Genomic DNA, 20,062 nt, shown 5'->3' with positions numbered 1-20,062 from the left:
TCAGTTATTATCTGATCCATTGCAGTGCCTTTCCTGTTATTCCTGCCTGCTCCTCTAGCTTTCGCATTAATCTCTTGTGTGAAACCGTGTTAAATGCCTTCTTACAGTCCAACAAAATGCAGTCTACCCTCCTCTCTCTCTCTTGTCTTCTCTCCTTGTCGTAAAACTCCTGTAGGTTTGCGACACAGGATTTCCCTTTCCTAAAACCGTGCTGGTTATCTTGTATCAGTTCATTCTTTTCTAGGTGCTTCACTACCCTTCCCCTGATAATCTTCTCCATGACTTTGCATACTATGTAAGTCAGTGACACTGGTCTGTAGTATAATGCTGCCTGTCTGTAGCCTTTCTTAAAAATTGGGACTAAATTTGTTGTCTTCCACATTTCAGGTACTTTCCCTATTTCTATGGATGTGGCACACACGTCGCCTCTGCTCCCTCTCTCGGGACTCACGGAGAGACGTTGTCTGGTCCCACCGCATTTGAGTGAATTCCACTTAAATACCACTCTCGTTTTGAGGAAAAATTTCTTGAGTTCCATCGGCTAGACGTTTTCTTTTCACTTTTCCTCCTGTCTGGGGATTTTTTTTTAATGTTAACACTATTTAACCATAACTTATGTCTCACCTCTTGTAGCCATTTCGTGGCACTTATTTGTTTATTTTCGAACATATCCTCAATATATTTTAGGTGCAGCACCACACAGCTGCTACGTATTTGATTTTTTCCTTGTTATTTACTGGTAAAATGGTTATAATCATAACCATAAGGGATGGACTGGTAAGCCAGCTGAAGGGCTCAGTCAGATGATCAAAATCCCTAGCTGTGGGTCATCATATGACTAAGATCCGCGTCAGGAAACACTTGTTCTCTTTCCTGACAAACTTTACCTAATCTAACCTGAAAGTATTTTAGTGTTTGCTGGTGAAGCTTAAGTTTCTTAGAGTTGCATTTACATATATTTTTATATCATAACTCTTACATACCTGTAAGAGTTATAATATTTATTTACAAAACAAAACAAAAAAATCCTTTATCCATCAATTACTTATTTTCGTAACTTATACTAGTAATCCTAAAGTAATTATCTGTAATTTTTGGTATTTTTATTCTACCTAAGATTTTCCCATCATCTGCAAACATATTTATATTTTCTTTATTCCTTCTCGTAAATCATACATGTAAATTAAAAATATTTTCGTAGCAAGTAGACTCTCCGGCATCCCAGTGATGCCGTCCTCAGACCTCCACACTTTACCTTCCATAACGGTATCATTTTCCTCTCAGAAAATATAACATGCATAGGAAAACTGTGCCCATTATTTATTCTTCCTCTGTTTTGCTGTTTCCAAATGTGTCTTTCATAGGAAATACTATCAAAAGCTTTCTTAAATGCTAGTTACTAAGTAAATACAATAAGCCGATCCATTTTTTTTTGCCAATAATAATTTCAGTTATTCTGTTGCAAGAGCTTCATAGATATTGATCAACATGAATGTGAAGAACCGGCACCGAATTATTTACTGCATATTAAAATTTTGCTCTGCAAGCATTTTGTCTGCTTTCTTTTATGTGTGTATGTGTGTATGTGTGTGTGTGTGTGTGTGTGTGTGTGTGTGTGTGTGTGTGTGTGTGTGTGTGTGTGTGTGTGTGTGTGTGTGTGTGTGTGTGTGTGTGTGTGTGTGTGTGTACTCACATATTTGTACTCAACTATTTGTGTTTGCAAAGGTCGAGCCAAAGGTCCTGGCCCCGCCTCTTCACTGATTGGAACTAGGTCCTCTCTCTCCCTGCTCCATGAGCTTTATCAAACCTCGTCTTAAAACTATGTATGGTTCCTGTCTCCACTACGTCACTTTCTAGGCTATTCCACTTCTTGACAACTCTATGACTGAAGAAATACTTCCTAACATAACTTTGACTTATAGGAGTCTTCAACTTCCAGTTGTGACCCCTTGTTTTTGTGCCATCTCTGGAACATCCTGTCTTTGTCCACCTTGTCAATTCCTAGCAGTATTTGGCTCACGAAATCGTAATGACACGATTGCAAACAAACCATACCACGGGCGGGATTGAACCCGCGGTCAGAGAGTCTCAAAACTCCAGACCGTCGCGTTAGCCACTAGACCAGCTAGCCACAATAAGATTCGTCCAACTAGGTATATTTCTACACCATAGGAAGGTTAGCACAGGCACCTCTGTGACCACAAATGCAAGTTTTTACAGACGAATCTCTAGCTAGCATAGCCGTGACGAACTCTAGCTCAATTAGTGCCTATGCTAACCTTCCTATGGTGTAGAAATATACCTAGTTGAACGAATATTATTGTGGCTAGCTGGTCCAGTGGCTAACGCGACGGTCTGGAGTTTTGAGACTCTCTGACCGCGGGTTCAATCCCCGCCGGTGGTATGGTTTGTTTGCAATCGTGTCATTACGATTTCGTGAGTCATGTTGACGGCATTGAGGGGACTTGAGCTAGAGTTCGTCACGGCCATGCTAGCTGGAGATTCGTCTGTAAAAACTTGCATTTGTGGTCACAGTGGTGCCTATGCTAACCTTCCTATGGTGTAGAAATATACCTAGTTGGACGAATCTTATTGTGGCTAGCTGGTGCAGTGGCTAACGCGACGGTCTGGAGTTTTGAGACTCTCTGACCGCGGGTTCTATCCCCGCCCGTGGCATGGTTTGGTATTCATATAATTTTTCATTCCTTCTTGTAAATCATTATTGCAAAATGAGAAATATTATTGGGTCAAGTACAAAATCTTGTGGCACCCCACTTGTCACATCCTCCCATGCAGACATTTTCCCTCTTATATATATTACTATAATTAAAACTAAGCCCTAAACCACCGGAATCATACAGCTTTTCCTTTTATTAATATCCGCATTTTCCTCTCAAAGAGAAACTATTTTTTTCCATGGTAATGTAAAATTTCTTCTTTTAATTTGCTCTGTTTCCAAATCAATCTTTCATGTCAAGTTTTCTTAAAGTCCAGGTAAATACAATTTTGCAGTCCATTTCCATGAATAATTTTTTTACATCTGTCATAATTACTTATAAAATATTTACATGACTGTGCAGACCAAAACCCAAACTGTTTACCAGTTAGTATGTTATTATTCTCTAAGTGTTGAATCCACTTAACCTCAATGGCGTTTACCAATAATTTTAAAATAACACTGAATAGAGAAAATGGCTATGTTGTAATTGATCGTACTTGTGACCATTTATAAATATAGGCATATGTGCCATTTCCCATATGTTTGCATATGTGACATCTCCCATGTGTTTGCATATATGCCATGACCCATGTGTCTGCATATGTGTAATCACCCATGTGTTTGCATATGTGACATGTCCCATTGGTTTGCATATGTGATATCTCCCACGTGTTTGCATATGTGCCATCTCCCATGTGTTTGCATATGTGACATTTACCGTGTGTTTGCATATATGCCATTTCCCATGTGTTAGCACATGTGCTATCACCCATGTGTTTACATATGTGACATCTCCCATGTGTTTGCATATCTGCCTCTACCCATGTGTTTGCATATGTGCCATCTCCCATGTGTTCGCATAAGTGCCATCACCCATGTGTTTCCATATGTGCCATCACCCATATGTTTACATATGTGCCATCATCCATATGTTTGCATATGTGCCACCACCCATGTGTTTGCATATGTGACAATTCCCATGTGTTTGCATATGTGCCATCACCCATGTGTTTGCATATGTGCCATCACCCATGTGTTTGCATATGTCCCATCACCCATGTGTTTGCATATGTGCCACCACCCATGTGTTTGCATATGTGACAATTCCCATGTGTTTGCATATGTGCCATCACCCATGTGTTTGCATATGTCCCATCACCCATGTGTTTGCATGTGTGACAATTCCCATGTGTTTGCATATGTGCCATCACCCATGTGTTTGCATATGTCCCATCACCCATGTGTTTGCATATGTGCCATCACCCATGTGTTTGCATATGTCCCATCACCCATGTGTTTGCATATGTGCCATCACCCATGTGTTTGCATATGTGACAATTCCCATGTGTTTGCATATGTGCCATCACCCATGTGTTTGCATATGTCCCATCACCCATGTGTTTGCATATGTGCCATCACCCATGTGTTTGCATATGTGCCATCACACATGTGTTTGCTAGGTTTCTTATCTGTAGTAAAATTCTAAATATATTTGTGTGTGTGTCTCTTAACAAATACAACGAGTTTATGCTACCATCAACAACCAGGTTATTAACAATTTTTTCCTTGTTTCTTGGGTGTGTGCAGGTGGGTCAGTCCTGAGCAGCGACTCTCCCCACTTGTTCCTGCACACTCATCACAACTACAGGTCAGTCACTCATTTCTCTTCCTCCTCCTCCTCCTCCCATCTATCGTAATTACTTTTTGATTTGTTTTAATTTTGCTCTCTTTTTTCTCTCTCTCTCTCTCTCTCTCTCTCTCTCTCTAGTATGCTTTTCGTCCTTCTCTTTTCTTTAAACATCCTTACGATACTAATTTATTTTATGTTCAATCACATTCTCTGTTTTTCTCCCTACTTTTTTTTTAGTTTTAATTATATTTCTTATTTCTTTAACTTTCATCTTGTACTTTCAAATTAATCATTAAATATTTATTTAAAGAAAGACGAAACTGTTTTTTCTCAGCATTTTATAAATTTTATGTAATTCTGCAATAACAGTTAAGATAACTTACATAGAGTGATTTATCTCAGTGTATATACAGTTTGCTTAGAGGGTATTTAAACCCTATTTTAGGGACTGCTGTATACTTGACCAGTTGTGAAGACGTTACATTCAGATTTAATAATAATAATAATAATAATAATAATAATAATAATATCTTTATTTACTACAAGTACACGTACAAGGTATGCAGTCCTAGGTGACATCAATGACATACTACTATATAGAAAGCCACTTGTTATGCTCTGCATGTCGGGCAAATCGGGTCAGTGTTCCAGGATGCGACCCACACCAGTCGACTAACACCCAGGTACCCATTTCATTGATGGGTGAACATAGACGACAGGTGTTAAAACACAAGCCCAATGTTTCTACCCTGGCTGGGAATCGATCCCAGACCCTTGCAATGTGAAGTGAGAGCTTTAGCCACCAGGCCACGTGAGCCCAATGACAGTTCAGTCGATCGAGTTTAAACCAAACCAATCAGCCATCATACGTGATTCACAATTTTATTTACTGAGAGCTTAATGATAAGTGATAAATGCTAGTTCGACATACTACAATTTACTATTGTTTCAGGAATAATCAACATTATTGACTTACTATACAAAAACCCCTGGTTATGCAGAGCATCTCAGGCAGCCTTAAAGTTAACTTGTTACTACTGTATGAATAATTAATTTAGTTTACAAGAATGCAAAAGTTTTGTAATCTTTAACATTAACTCCAAACACTTTGCTTCATGATTATGGCAGTTTTAGAAATTTTGCAGTTTTTTTTTTAATATTTTGCAAAGCAATTTGTTTTGTCTTTTGTTAGCGATTATTATAAATGTTGGTCAAATACAAATGCAAATACTAATCTATATTTCAATATTATTGCCCTGGACATACAATAATCTGAAGGTCCATAGAATACTCACTTTCTTCAATTATCTGTTTCTAATTTCTATTTTTACTAACGGTCTAATATTTACCAGAAAAATAGAAAGAGATGCAAGTTACAGGTTAATTCATAAGAAACACAGTAAGAAAATATACACAAATAACCCGCATATAGAAGAGAGGAGCTTACGACGACGTTTCAGTCCGATTTGGACCATTTACAAAATCACTTTGTAAAAGGCCCAAGTCGGACCGAAACGTCGTCGTAAGCTCCTCTCTTCTACGTGCGGGTTATTTATGTATTGTTCCAGTCACGGTATTGTTTTTTTTGTTACTTAATAAGAACACACAATTGTCTGGTTTAGCTGGGTAAGTGGTACTAGTTTCTTAAGTTACAGTACAAAACATAATGAGATATGTGACTATCTAGTAGTATGTGAGAATTGAAAACTGAAACATGAACATGGGCAGAACTAAAAGGAAAAAACAACAGGTTTGAGAATTTGTTTATCATAGTTTATTGCTGTCAAGATCACATTAAGGTAAGGAGTCGATTCTGAACAAAAGCTTTAAAGTGACTGGCAGAAAGCAAACCTTAGGAATCTTCAGGCAGAGTTCCAGATTTTAGGGCCTTTTAACCCCACCGTGTCATTACGATTTCGTGAGTCAAAAGAATGAAAATTATAATTGCAGTTTTTTTTTTTTCGTGAACTGTTTCGAGTTTTTGACTCTCATATCAAAATTGCTTTCAGTGTTTTTTGACCACGTAATATTATCTAAGGAAGACAATAAACAATAAAATTGGCCTATCTATAGGCAAATTTAGCAACCTTTAAAATGGAATAGTTATCTTTCTTGCTCGATCTGTAATGACCATAGAAAACGGATTAACTATCGAAAATATTTACAAACCAACATAGCCTGAACAGTTTAGAGTGAAATTTATCATTTAGTTTAGTGAGGAAACTGTTTATAAGAATCTTAAATCAGTCGGTTAAAAGAGTCAGTAGTCCAAATTCTCACATTTACTTTTTTATATATATTTTTTTCAATATTTAACAACTTACTTATCTCTTCAGTTCATCAAAAGATATAAACATCTATGGCAACGTTCTAGCACAAGTTTGCAGAAGTCTTCACAGTAGTTAATGGTCCAAGTCCGACCGAAACCTTCAAAACTAGGGATGCCAAGCCTATGATGACACTCTTCAGGTCACTTGTTCTATCTAGGCCGGAATATTGCTGCACACTAACAGCACCTTTCAAGGCAGGTGAAATTGCTGACCTAGAAAATGTACAGAGAACCTTCACGGCGCGCATAACGGAGATAAAACACCTCAATTACTGGGAGCGCTTGAGGTTCCTAAACCTGTATTCCCTGGAACGCAGGCGGGAGAGATACATGATTATATACACCTGGAAAATCCTAGAGGGACTAGTACCGAACTTGCACACGAAAATCACTCACTACGAAAGCAAAAGACTTGGCAGACGATACAACATCCCCCCAATGAAAAGCAGGGGTGTCACTAGCACGTTAAGAGACCATACAATAAGTGTCAGGGGCCCGAGACTGTTCAACTGCCTCCCAGCATACATAAGGGGGATTACCAACAGACCCCTGGCAGTCTTCAAGCTGGCACTGGACAAGCACCTGAAGTCGGTTCCTGACCAGCCGGGCTGTGGCTCGTACGTTGGTTTGCGTGCAGCCAGCAGTAACAGCCTGGTTGATCAGGCTCTGATCCACCAGGAGGCCTGGTCACAGACCGGGCCGCGGGGGCGTTGACCCCTGGAACTCTCTCCAGGTAATCCAGGTAATAAGTGTGAGTCTCCTATGTGCGGGTTATTTTGTGTCGTGACGGCTAGAATTCTTTGGAAAGAGTGAAGGTCATGGGAGGAACCGTCAAGCAACAGCCGATTCTGGCCACCTCAAGTGCTCAAATAAACAGGTCGTCTGTAATAATCGCCGGTGGCGAGAATCGAACAGAAAAACTCGGTTTTATCATTCCATATTCAGCTTTTCGGTCCATTTCACTACTAAAGCGTGAAAATTTGGCACTTGTTTTGGGCCTTTCTACTAAACAAATGAAATCGAAAATCGGCTATTTGTATTAATTTTGGCTATCTGTATTAATTTTGGCTATCTGTATTAATTTCGGCTATCTGTATTAATTTCGGCTATCTGTATTAATTTTGGCTATCTGTATTAATTTTCGTGGCAAGTAACAGACATTCAGGCCCTCATTGCCAGCCTTTAGGCCCCAAAGTCGGTCATTCATTATCGTTCCCATTAAACTTCTAAATTATCCTTCCCTCTCTATTAATCACGTCCCGAAGCTGAGGCTTGGGGACGTGATTAATTAATTCTTTGTTGCGTCTTCAGAAAAAAAAACTAATGCAGTTCTTGTGTATATTTTCTCCTTTATCAAATAATATATTGGTAATGTTATTTTCGTTTATAGCTAAAGGGAAAATAGGATAAGTTATAGTATAAGTTCTCCTTCTCATATACATCTCGTAACTTGTGCAACTCTTTCCACAGAGCCTCATCCAGGACTAGTGGTTTTTGACATTTTGTGAGGTTGTGTTGGGAGACACTGTTTCAGGTTCATTGTTTTAACTGATATCTACACACTGTGGTAGTCAGTGTTTGAATGTTGCTGAACTTAGATTCACCAATTATGGATTTTTTTTCCTTGTATGGAAGACACGTCGACTGTCCTCAGCTAGGGTTGCTTTTGTGTCTATTTCCCTGCCTGACGCTGTGCTGCTTATGGCTGCATTGTGCATCTTCCTTTTACAGAACTGGTTGCTTTACTGTTCATGTTGGCTTTGCTTATTGTGTCTCTGTTGGTCAGAAGTTGGTTTAATTTGGGACTTCTTGCTTCGTCTGTCACTTACATTGAAAATCAATAACGCACCAGATGATAGTGGTAATTGTTAAGAATATAATATTGTACAATATGTTAAGTGCTAAAAGCACAGTCTAAATAAAATATACAGAATACTGAATATGCCATAATAAGTTACGGAAGCTGTGTACCTGGTAATGTGCAGTAGACTAATTCTGTTAATGCATTTCACTGTAAATGTTAATAACCCTAGATACTTTTTTTTTGTTATATTAATCAAAGTTCATAAACTTATATTTGTTAGTATTTATTCATCCAGTTGAAATCTATTTCACCTAAACCTAGGTGTTATAAAGACCAATATGATACACGATGATTGGCGTGCGCTGAGTATGTCATATTTTATTCGACGTTCGTCACACAACCATTTGAGCGAGGTTTGCAGTCTTTGGCCACCTAGCCTATACTCTGTCTGCGGTATTCTTTGCCCTTCCCCTATCTTCATGACTTTGCATTTGGCGGGATTAAATTCGAGAAGCCATTTGCTGGACCAGGTGTCCAGTCTGTCCAGGTCTCTTTGAAGTCCTGCCCGGTCCTCACATGATTTAATTCTCCTCATTAACGTCACATCGTCTGCGAACAGGAACACTTCTGAGTCTAACCCTTCCATCATGTCGTTCACATATACCAAAAATAGCACTGGTCCTAGGACCGACCCTTGTGAGACCCCGCTCGTCACAGGTGCCCACTGTGATACATCATTACGTACCATGACTCGTTGTTGCCTCCCTGTCAGGTATTCTCTGATCCATTGCAGTGCCCTTCCTGTTATATGAGCCTGATCCTCTAGCTTCTGCACTAATCTCTAGTGAGGAACTGTGTCAAAGGCCTTCTTGCAGTCCAAGAAGATGCAATCAACCCACCCCTCTCTCTCGTGTTTTACTTCTGTTACTTTATCATAAAACTCCAGAAGGTTTGTGACACAGGATTTTCCTTCCATGAATCCATGCTGGTTGGCGTTTATACTCTTGTTCCATTCCAGATGCTCCACCACTCGCCTTATGATAATCTTCTTCATAACTTTGCATACTATACACGTCAGTGACACAGGTCTATAGTTTAGTGCCTCTTTTCTGTCTCCTTTTATAAAAATGGGAACTACATTTGCCGTCTTCCATACCTCAGGTAGTTGCCCAGTTTCCAGGGACGTGTTGAAGATTGTGGTAAGTGGTACACACAACATATCCACTCCCTCTCTAAGGACCAACGGGGAGATGTTGTCCGGTCCCATTGCCTTTGAGGTATCGATGTTCCTTAGCAGTTTCTTCACCTCCTCCTCATCTGTATGTATGTCATCCAACGTATTACAACCCAGGATTTCAAATGGCCTGTTACCCCGGGTGTAATGGGAGCAAATAGACACAGTAGAAAAAGTTTAGACTTATATTATCCTTCACCAATTTAGAACAGCAATATGTACACTATGTACAGTAATAAGTATAGTGCACGTCACGGTAAGCAAGGCAGAAATAGAAGCCACAAGATAGCAGACCGTGCTTCAACCAGCTCTAGAATGGGAATGACAAGGGCAGACAGGAGAGCGGTATCCACATAACCTCTGGCTAGAACCTGGTCACTAGTTGAACGATGGGGCCCCATCATCAACTCTTAGCAACCTGGTTCGCTGGTTGGGGGAGATAGCCTGTAAATGAGGGTGTGTCCATGCGCCGAATAAAGGTTACGTACTCTTTGCATGCCACACAACGCTTGTTGGTATATTCCTTGCTCGTGTCCCCATCTGGTCTGTCCCCCGAGAGGCCTTCCTGTCTCCACTGTAAATACTTCCTTAAATCTCATGTTGAGCTCCTCACATAACTCTTGATCGTTTCTTGTGAGTTCCCCACCTTCTTTCCTCAGTGTGTGTGTGTGTGTGTGTGTGTGTGTGTGTGTGTGTGTGTGTGTGTGTGTGTGTGTGTGTGTGTGTGTGTGTGTGTCTGTGTGTACAGGACAATCAATTCCATTACAAAGCCAGCTCTGAGATTCTTATTTGTTGCTGCAGTCAACTCAGAGACTTGATCGCTATCGCACTCAGCTCACACACTGAGGTCCGGAGTTCAAAGCTCCTCCGGTACGGCTGGAAAACATTATAGACGTGTTTCCATAAAACACCTGCAGTCCATGTTCACCCATCAGTATATAAAATGAGTACCTGGGTGTTAGTCGACTAGTGTGGGTCGCATCCTGGGACAAAACTGAGCTAATTTATGCGAAATGCTCAGCATAACAAGCGGCTTTCTATATAGTAGTATGTCACTGATGTCAGCTAGGACTGTATACCTTGTACATGTACTTGTAGTAAATAAAAATATTATTATTATTATTATTATTATTATTATTATTATTATTATTATTATTATTATTACTAGTAGTAGTAGTAGTAGTAGTAGTAGTAGTAGTAGTAGTAGTAGTAGTAGTATAGTAGTAGTAGTAGTAGTAGTAGTAGCAGCAGCAGCAGCAGTAGTAGTAGTAGTAGTAGTAGTAGTAGTAGTAGTAGCAGTAGTAGTAGTAGTAGTAGTAGTAGTAGTAGCAGTACTAGTAGTAGTAGCAGTAGTAGTAGTAGTAGTAGTAGTAGTAGTAGTAGTAGTAGTAGTAGCAGTAGTACTAGTAGTAGTAGCAGTAGTACTAGTAGTAGTAGCAGTAGTACTAGTAGTAGTAGCAGTAGTACTAGTAGTAGTAGTAGTAGTAGCAGTAGTACTAGTAGTAGTAGTAGTAGCAGTAGTAGTAGTAGTAGCAGTAGTACTAGTAGTAGTAGCAGTAGTACTAGTAGTAGTAGTAGTAGTAGTAGCAGTAGTAGTAGTAGTAGTAGTAGTAGTAGTACTAGTAGTAGTAGCAGTAGTAGGTAGTAGTAGCAGTAGTAGTAGTAGCACTAGTAGTAGTAGCAGTAATAGTAGTAGTAGTAGTAGTATAAAAATCTCCGATATCCCCCATGTTCGACTCGACCTGTAAACTATATGGGCTTAAACCCGCGATCAGAGAGATTTGTGATTCTCTAATGGCGGGTTCCAACCCCACCCGTGATATTTTTTTTTTCATTCTTTTCGTTTTGTGTATCATCTGCATTATACCATTTGTCATTAAAATAGTTGCTTGCAATCATACGAAACTCTTTCTTCTATTACTAGCCTTGTATACTTATAATATAAAGCACTCTCCAGGTAAATATCTACCCGCCTGTTTTTGTCAGCTACTTGACTCAATTCTCTTTCTCATTCTCAAATCTGACGTAGAGAGACATAAATCATAGCACTTCATCATCCCTTACAGACAATGCTAGAATTCACATGAGAGAGGCATATACTGATACACATAGCAAACTTGCAAGCTAATATAAACCAAAACTTCCAGTGAGCTACTGACAACAATACGACGTTTAATGAGAATTAATGTCTATTACACAATTGTGGAAAAAAACTGAGGCAGTAAAGAGTGGAACGGAGTATAAAACGTACTATACTTTCTCAATAGAGCGAGAAACAAACGTGAGGGACTTACCATACCACGAGTGGGGTTAGAATCCACGATCAGAAAGTCACAAAACCCCAGACCGTCGCCTTAGCCACTGGGCCAGCTAACTACAATAAGATTCATTCAACTATGTATATTTCTACACCATAGGAAGGTTAGCATAGGCACCACTGTGATCACAAAAGCAATTTTTACAGACGAATCTCCCGCTAGCGTGTCCGTGACGAACTCTTGTTTGCAATCGTGTCATTACGATTTCGTGAGTCGTGAGGGACTTAGTAGTGATAATGCCAGATCTTACCTTCAAAGATCACAGCAGTGTCATCATCAAACCACAAGGAAAATGATGGGCTGGATAACGAAAATCTTTAAAGCAAGAGATGACACCTCAGTGATAGCACTCTTCAGGGTCACTTCTTCAATCTAATACTGCTGTACTTTAATAACCTCTTGTAAGACATAATATTGCATGGTGTATGCGCATATGGTTAATGCGGCTAAACTCAGCTCCTTCAATGCTACAATCAACACGTTATTCCAGTTTAACAACATGCCAAGTTTCAAGGTCCTAGACTCTGCTCCTTCCGCTGACATTCTCAACATCATTCAAAACATCGTTAATTTCACTGCACCAGCCGACCTGATATCTGCCCAATCTTCTGTTCTTCGACCAGCTACAGCTGCTGAATAGCCTTCTACCACTGTAATCAACTTAACTGTGCAACTAGCCACTGTGACCCATGTCTCCAATACCACTTCTCACACGCACACAGCTGCCAAGCCGTCACCCACTCACTCCACAGTACCTCCCCGGTCAAACCCAATATCACCAGCCTTCCTACTTTCTCCTGTACAACCAGCTGCTACCTCCAAGACCACTGAAGCTCAGCCTACAGAATTTTCTGAGGAAGAAGAAGAGGTTGATATCTATGCCTAGCGACTGAAATGTAACAACCTTGCCTTCTTCATATTACAATGATCTGCAGGAAACTGTACACGAAGCTGTGATGGTTCGGTCATATTCGCCAGTGTGCCACCGTACCTCTTCTCGTCCAAATATGTCCAAAAATTTGGGGAGATACATACAACTGCCACAACTACCATACATGAGGTGTCACATCTCTTTCTCTCCAGATCTACCTTCAAGAAATTCAGAATCGAATCTTCCGCTGTCAGTCCACCTTAATCACTCTAATCAACACCTCCATATGAGTGACGCCCTCTTCCGAGGCCTGCCTAGCTGCCTGCCTATCTCCCTGCATAGTCAAGACCACCGCTAGACTACTGCCTGCTCATTCTGCTCTCCACATCGCCACGATTGCTCCGCTGTTGGATTATTCTTTACCACAGAAGACATACCTTTACAATTCTATTCTTTGTCTGTCCAAACTTCAACTCGCCCTTCGGGGACTTTCCTGCACTCTGTTACTTTCATTGCCAGGCAGGTAAAAATTATAGATCTGCAGAATGTAAAGGGAACCTTCATTACTCATTTAAAATCAATCAAGCTCCTGAATTACTGGGAATGCTCGAAGACCCTCGAGATGTACACGCTGGAACTTAGGCAAGAAAGAAACATTGCAATTTACACCTGAGAATTTATAAAGGGATTGATCCCAGATCTAAGCTAGAAATTACTTCCTGTAAAAACAAGAGTCTTGGCACGTGGTGCTAAATCCTCCAATGAATATCAGGGGTACAATGAGTTCACTCAATGTAAGTGTAAACGGATCAATATTTTAAACAAATTCCCCCCATACATAAAGTGGATTACCAACAAGCCCCTAGCTGTCATCAAGAGGGATTAAAGGAATATGTGCGGAATAAATATGTAAATTCAAGTTACCTTAACGAAATAAATAAATATATAACTTCAATGAATAACTCAAAAGAAAATATTTACATGCACTCAGGTTCCATGGTCTCCATATAACCTACCAGTCAGGGCAGTTTATGCAGGGGCAGACAGGCAACGCTAAAGCACCCTACCTGTGCAAGTAAGCGAGTCCTACAGGCAAACAATGTATACAACAGTCCTTTACTCATTCACTCTGAGATAAATATGTACGAGTGAATTTTTTCCCTATCACTTTCCCTCTCTTTTTCGTGCCAGGACTTTCTTATCAGCATGTATAAGTATGACTGATGAGAGGAAGAGTATGACCTAAAATAAAGTTTTTCAATGAATCATTATTCCTATTGGCTTTATGATTAATCCAGCCTTAATGTCCAATCTCTCCTCGGCCCATTGGATATTGCATTTAGTAACCCCGTATCTCGTTCTAAGCTTCAAACTACGAATCCTTTGCATGATTTTCACGCCACACATTGCCCTCAAACACGGTATCTCCACTACCTCCAGTGTCCTCCTCGCTGCAACCTTATCAACAATTATTCACACCAGAATAAAGTGTAAGTATCTCTACACTCTTACACATTTCCTTATTTACCTCCATGGATAACGGTCTTTGCACCACGTTGGACCCTTGTAAATTCTATGGCTCAGATCGTCTTTCATAGATCCATCCGCCAAGTTAATTCTCAAATATCTGAACATGTTCTCCTCCTCCATACTCCCTCATTCCAAATTGATATTAAATTATTCATCTGTTAAATTTTTATTACCTTCTTCACCTTGCTCATACCTATTATCACTTTTATTTTCTTTTAATTGCCCTTCAAATTCGTCCACCAATCTTTCCAACTTTTCTTCAGAATCCCTCAAAAGCACAGTATCATCAGCAAAAAAACAAGTGTAACAATTCCAGCTCTGTATTAGATTCTTTGTCTTTTAATCCTACAGCTCTCCTCAACACCCTAGCAATCACTTCGTATGAAATCCTAACCAGATCCTTCCTGTTATCAAAAAATCTTAACAGCTTCAAATAATCTTCCACCTATTAAGTACCGTCGCATCATCTGCCACATTGTTCTCCAATTCATTCTATCATATGCCTTTTCTAAATCCATAAATGCGTGGAAAGCACTTCTTACCCTTTTCAAAATATTGTTCACTTTTATACTTTAATGTAAACATTTGCTTTAAACTTTCACTTCTCTCTTACTCACTGATGCCTTTCTACCCCATCTACCTCTTAATCTCACTGTAGCTACAGCTAAGCAATATATATATACACACACAGAAAGAGAGAGAGAGAGAGAGAGAGAGAGAGAGAGAGAGAGAGAGAGAGAGAGAGAGAGAGAGAGAGAGAGAGAGAGAGAGAGGTGGTAAAGGCAAGAAAATAAACAGCTCTGAGAATATATCTCTATATTTTTCCCTGAATGAATCTTCTTCTCTTCTCTATGGACGAGAGTCCCCAGTTAACTCCAAAAGTGGTATTTCCCTATACTTAAATCCGGATTATATACCCATATATAACAAAATTTACGATGTATTATCGATGTATTTAATAATTACATAGTCTGTTGTCTAGCTTCAGAATGTGATAGTGATGCTCGCTGCCTCAGCCACAGCTTTGTAGTAGTGTTTTCCGTTCAGCAGCGTGTGCCTCCAGGATGCTGCTCAAATTGCCAATTATCCGCCAGCTCATACGAGTAAACCTCTCAGCTCTAATTACTTCCCGAGGCTAACATAATGCCAAGCAAGAAGGAAAGAGTCAGCGCCCACGGACCTGACTCCAGGACCTTACTCATTGACCTGACCACTTACTGACCTTACTCAGTGACCTGACCCACTGACATGATTCATTAAGCTGACCCACTGACCTGACCAATTGACCTGACCCATTGATCTGGCCCATTAAACCCACCCATTGACCTGATACACTGACCTAACGAATTTATCTGACCCATTTCTCTGGCTTATTGAACTGACATATTGACCTGACCCACTGATCTGACCCAGTGACCTGACCCACTTACCAGACTCACAGGCTAGACCCTTTTACTGACTTATGAACAAGATTCACTGCCCAAACTTACTGACCTGACCCACTGACCACGTTCACTGGTCAAACCAACTGCCTAGAGCCACTAACCAGACTCACTGACCTTACTCACTGAACAGACCCACAAACCCTACTCACTAACCAGATCCACTTAGTTGAACCACTAACAAATCCAACTAACTGAACCCACATACCAGGTTCACCAATCATACACACTGACCAGACCAACAGACAAAACTCACTGACTAGACCCCACCAGTCAGTTCGCTAACCAAACCCAGACCTATTTGCCAGATCCACTAACCAGGCCCACTGATCAGATTAGTAACCAGACCTACTAACGTCAGTCATTGGCCAACTGACTAAGGTCGCTAACCAAACTCATTCGCCAGACGAGATTAAATTCCTGATACAACAGTATCAGTATTATCCAATGAACAAGAGTTAATAATTTTGAATTTGAAACACATTATTGTGTTCACTTCTTCTGATGAGTGGGATCATGTGATGAACATGGTGAACCTCCCAAGATAGTGAGTCTAGTGAGGGGACTGTTGACTCTAGGAACTGCATTTATAGTCCCTTTCCTTGGATCGAACTTGAATGCCTCTCATTACCCAGTAGCTATATGACCAGTAGAGGATAAGTATTTAACTTCTGATTAAAGAAGTATAAGCGTACATGATAAAATCTCAACTTAAAATTCATTTCTTGTTTGATCTCTGAAGCTTAGTCAGTTTATATCTTGCACTTTTTTCTAATTAAATTTTTTGTATCTTAATGCAAAATGAAATAACACCAATAAAATCTTCCCAACAAAATTCAAACATTGGGTTACCTTCAGCAGTTGAAAGAAAACTATCTTTAAAACACTGGGTTACCTTCAGCAGTTGAAAGAAAACTGTCTTTAAAACATTAGAAGATAATATGACACTGTGTTACACTTTGGCATCTTTATTGTGAGACTTATTTTAGTCAGATCTAGAGACATGTGAATGAAGTCTCTAATAGTGGAGTCACTGGAAGGATGGGACGATGCAGCAGTAGCAGATGTGATCACATGTGTCTAGGGCCAAGTAGTGGAAATGAGTCAAGTTCTTGGATAATGCGGCAGAAAGAAATTGATTAAAACAATATATTAACTTTAGCGCCCTTATATTTACATGTCATTGTTGAAAACTTACACTGCATTTTGAATTGAAAAAAAAATAGACAGCATCCCTTCTCGTTTACGGAAACATAGTTTATCCCTAATGAACTCTCTTTGTACCAATATATTCATTGCGTTAGAGGTCGTTCTCAATGGAAATGAAATTTCACACCATTTCAATAATATAATCGTTGTGCTCACCGCTCCACCTTCTGTGTCACCACAACAAACTGCAACTCTGTCCAGAAACAACAACAAATGCACAGTCGTGTTATCTGAGCAACAATGATAATGGTAAACAATACCGACAAGTTAATTACTGAGATACATGTATCTTATTTATAAACATTCACATTCTTCTTACATTCACACGAGACGCATGGGAACTTGGATCGGTATAATATTTCTCCCACCGGGGTGTGGGGGGAGGGGGTGTGGTGGTGGGGGGAGGGGGTGTGGTGGTGGGGGGAGGGGGTGTGGCGGTGGGGGTGAGGGTTTTCAAAGTACGCGGAAATCATGAGAACAATTCTTCTTAAATATCTCAGGTAAAAGATTAAAAAGTGATGTATCAGAGGAACAAAACAAGGAACCTAATGGCCCACACTATGACTCGTGGTTTTAAGATGATATCATAGGTGGCCGATGAGAACAGTCAGGGTAAACATGCCAATGTTCTGTTTAAGGGCGGTGAACAGTTTGATGCGTTCAATTTTGTCATTTTCGTATAATAAAGTGCAGCTTTTTCCCATAATATGAGGTATATATGAAAATTGTAAGGGTACATTAGCGTTGTAATGCATGCATTACTGCTGTAATGTTGTAAGCATGGATTGCCTTTGTAATGCACGCATTATGGTTGCAAAACAAGCGCTACTGTTTTAATATGTTAAGCATGCATTCCCACTGGAGTGGGAAGACTTCAAGCGTTTCTCCAGTATCCAACTTATCGCATCCCCGACATCTGTAGATGCTGCGTTTGTTGTGGAGGATCTTGTGCTGCCGCTGATGGCTTTAATGGCAGTTACAGCTACACCGGTGTAGGCCTGACATAGGATGGGACAGAGACCATATTAAGTGTTGTGGCCGTGGCTAAGAATACTCAGCGTTTAATGTTACATTACACTGGAGCAGTATTGTGTATGAGAGTTGCTATTTTTAACAGGAGTGAAGATTATGCAAGGAGATTTTGAGACTGCTTAAAGTTTTCTTCCTTTTTTTTTTTTTTTTTGCTCCACTTTCATAAGATTACTGCTACATAATCTAAGCTCACGAAGAAAGTCTATGAGGTTTATGATGTGATTAGAAGAACGTGGGTTTGTTGGTTCCTAATAAACAGTTTGGTAAGCTTGATCTCCCTGTTTGCTGAGAACATCCGAGGTTTAATTGGTCTCTAATATCTTGTAGGTTCAGAAGCCTACAAAGAACTTTCACCAAAACGAAGCATACAGCGTCAGGAGGGTTATATGTCCATCAAGAACGAACAACAAAAACTCATGCACACACTGCAGAAAATTACTATGGGACTGAAGTCTGCCACAGTGATTCAGATACCCGGGCAACACACCAGCCTTGTTATTAGGAATCATAGGTACACTCCGAACTCGACGAAGGTTTTATTCAAGGTATACTCAGCGTAGCCCTCCTGGAGACCCCTGACGCCCACACTGCCCAATCTTTACACTACAGCCCTCATGGTATCACGGTACCATTCCTCACGGTACCACTGTCGATAATAGAGGAGGGGTTATCATCCAAGAGAGGAATACATTCAATAATAAAACGACGGATCTTTTGGGACATGCCAATAACTCTACAGAAATAGACTAGGCATATAGGCATATACCCAAGTAATGAAGAGAAAATATTTTCCAGGTCCTAACCAGGTTAGAAATGATGACATCTATTACCCGGTGACCACCCGACCAGCACACTTTCACGAACTTCTCAATAATCCATAAACCAAGAGTACCACTCAGGCCATCACCTCAGGCATCAGCAGTGTTCCCCAAAAGCTTGCAGGAGTTCTTACCAAGACCCTGTCATAGTTATTGGACACTATTAGTCAATCCCGTCTCAGGCATTCAAGGGATTTTATTTCCTGGTTGGATGACATCAGTTATAGAAATAAGGAATTGGAAGTCACTTTTCCCTTCAATCGAGTATTCATCAAGGAAGCCATTGAATTCTTATGCGTCTACGACACTTTCAAAAGCTAATGCCACTTACCCACTTCTGATTTTATTAACAGGAAGCCTGTGGTAGCTTCATATTCTCCTTTGCTTTGGTGATTAACTTGACCTGGAAATGTCGACGACACTGGTAACGATATCTAGACGCTTGAACCTGCAACTCTTAAGAAATCTACTCAGCCAAATTAAACTTTTAATTAAATTCACCTAAGTCCTAGAGGAAAAAAAATAATGACACACTATCCTTGTTTTGGACATCCTATCCAGCAGCCAGGATGATAAAGTCAAACGAACTGTTAAAAATAAATATTAATGAGGATGTCCTCGTGCACTTTTATTCACATCATGATGTAAAAATTAAGAAAAAAGTCATTATTAGTTTCTTTCTACTGGAGCATACAATCTGCAGAGATCCTCAGCTGAAAACTGAGAAAGACTAAAAAGAGAAAACTTTTATAAGTCTTCACATTCCCCCTCACATACGTTTTCACTGGACATGCAGTGCCACTTGAAGAACTAAAAGTAATATTAAACATAGCCATCTTACCCACGAGCACCGCAGCCAAAAAGCCTCTCTCATTATACGTAAAGCCAACATACATGTAGCTGTAATCACCACCAAAACAGAGAAACAGCACCCAGAGAGATGCACTGTTTTTCATGTTTTACTGAATTATGTCCTTAATAAAGTCATTTCTTTCCTTCTCTCTCGAGAACGAAACACGGTACTAATAAAAGATTCCCTACGTTTGGTGTCTTCTTATCATTTATCAGCATTTACGTCTTACTTTTGAAAATTATACTTCTTGGAATAAGAAAGACCTGCTAAATG

General features: G+C 39.9%; 1 protein-coding gene across 2 annotated transcripts in view; it reads left to right on the top strand.

The window, feature by feature from the left end:
• LOC128699104 (uncharacterized) overlaps window positions 1–20,062 on the top strand; it is a 284,982-nt gene that overhangs the window by 139,128 nt on the left and 125,792 nt on the right. For both annotated transcript variants that reach the window (XM_070096515.1, XM_070096516.1), the window contains exon 3: window positions 4,307–4,367. In XM_070096515.1, coding sequence (XP_069952616.1) covers window positions 4,307–4,367 — 61 coding nt within the window. The remainder of the gene's footprint in view (window positions 1–4,306; window positions 4,368–20,062) is intronic.

The sequence above is a fragment of the Cherax quadricarinatus genome, chromosome 54 (assembly GCF_038502225.1).
Source record: "Cherax quadricarinatus isolate ZL_2023a chromosome 54, ASM3850222v1, whole genome shotgun sequence".
In the NCBI taxonomy this organism is placed as follows: Eukaryota; Metazoa; Arthropoda; class Malacostraca; order Decapoda; family Parastacidae; genus Cherax; species Cherax quadricarinatus.
Note: the sequence above shows the minus strand (reverse complement) of the source record. Positions and strands in the feature narration are given on the sequence as shown.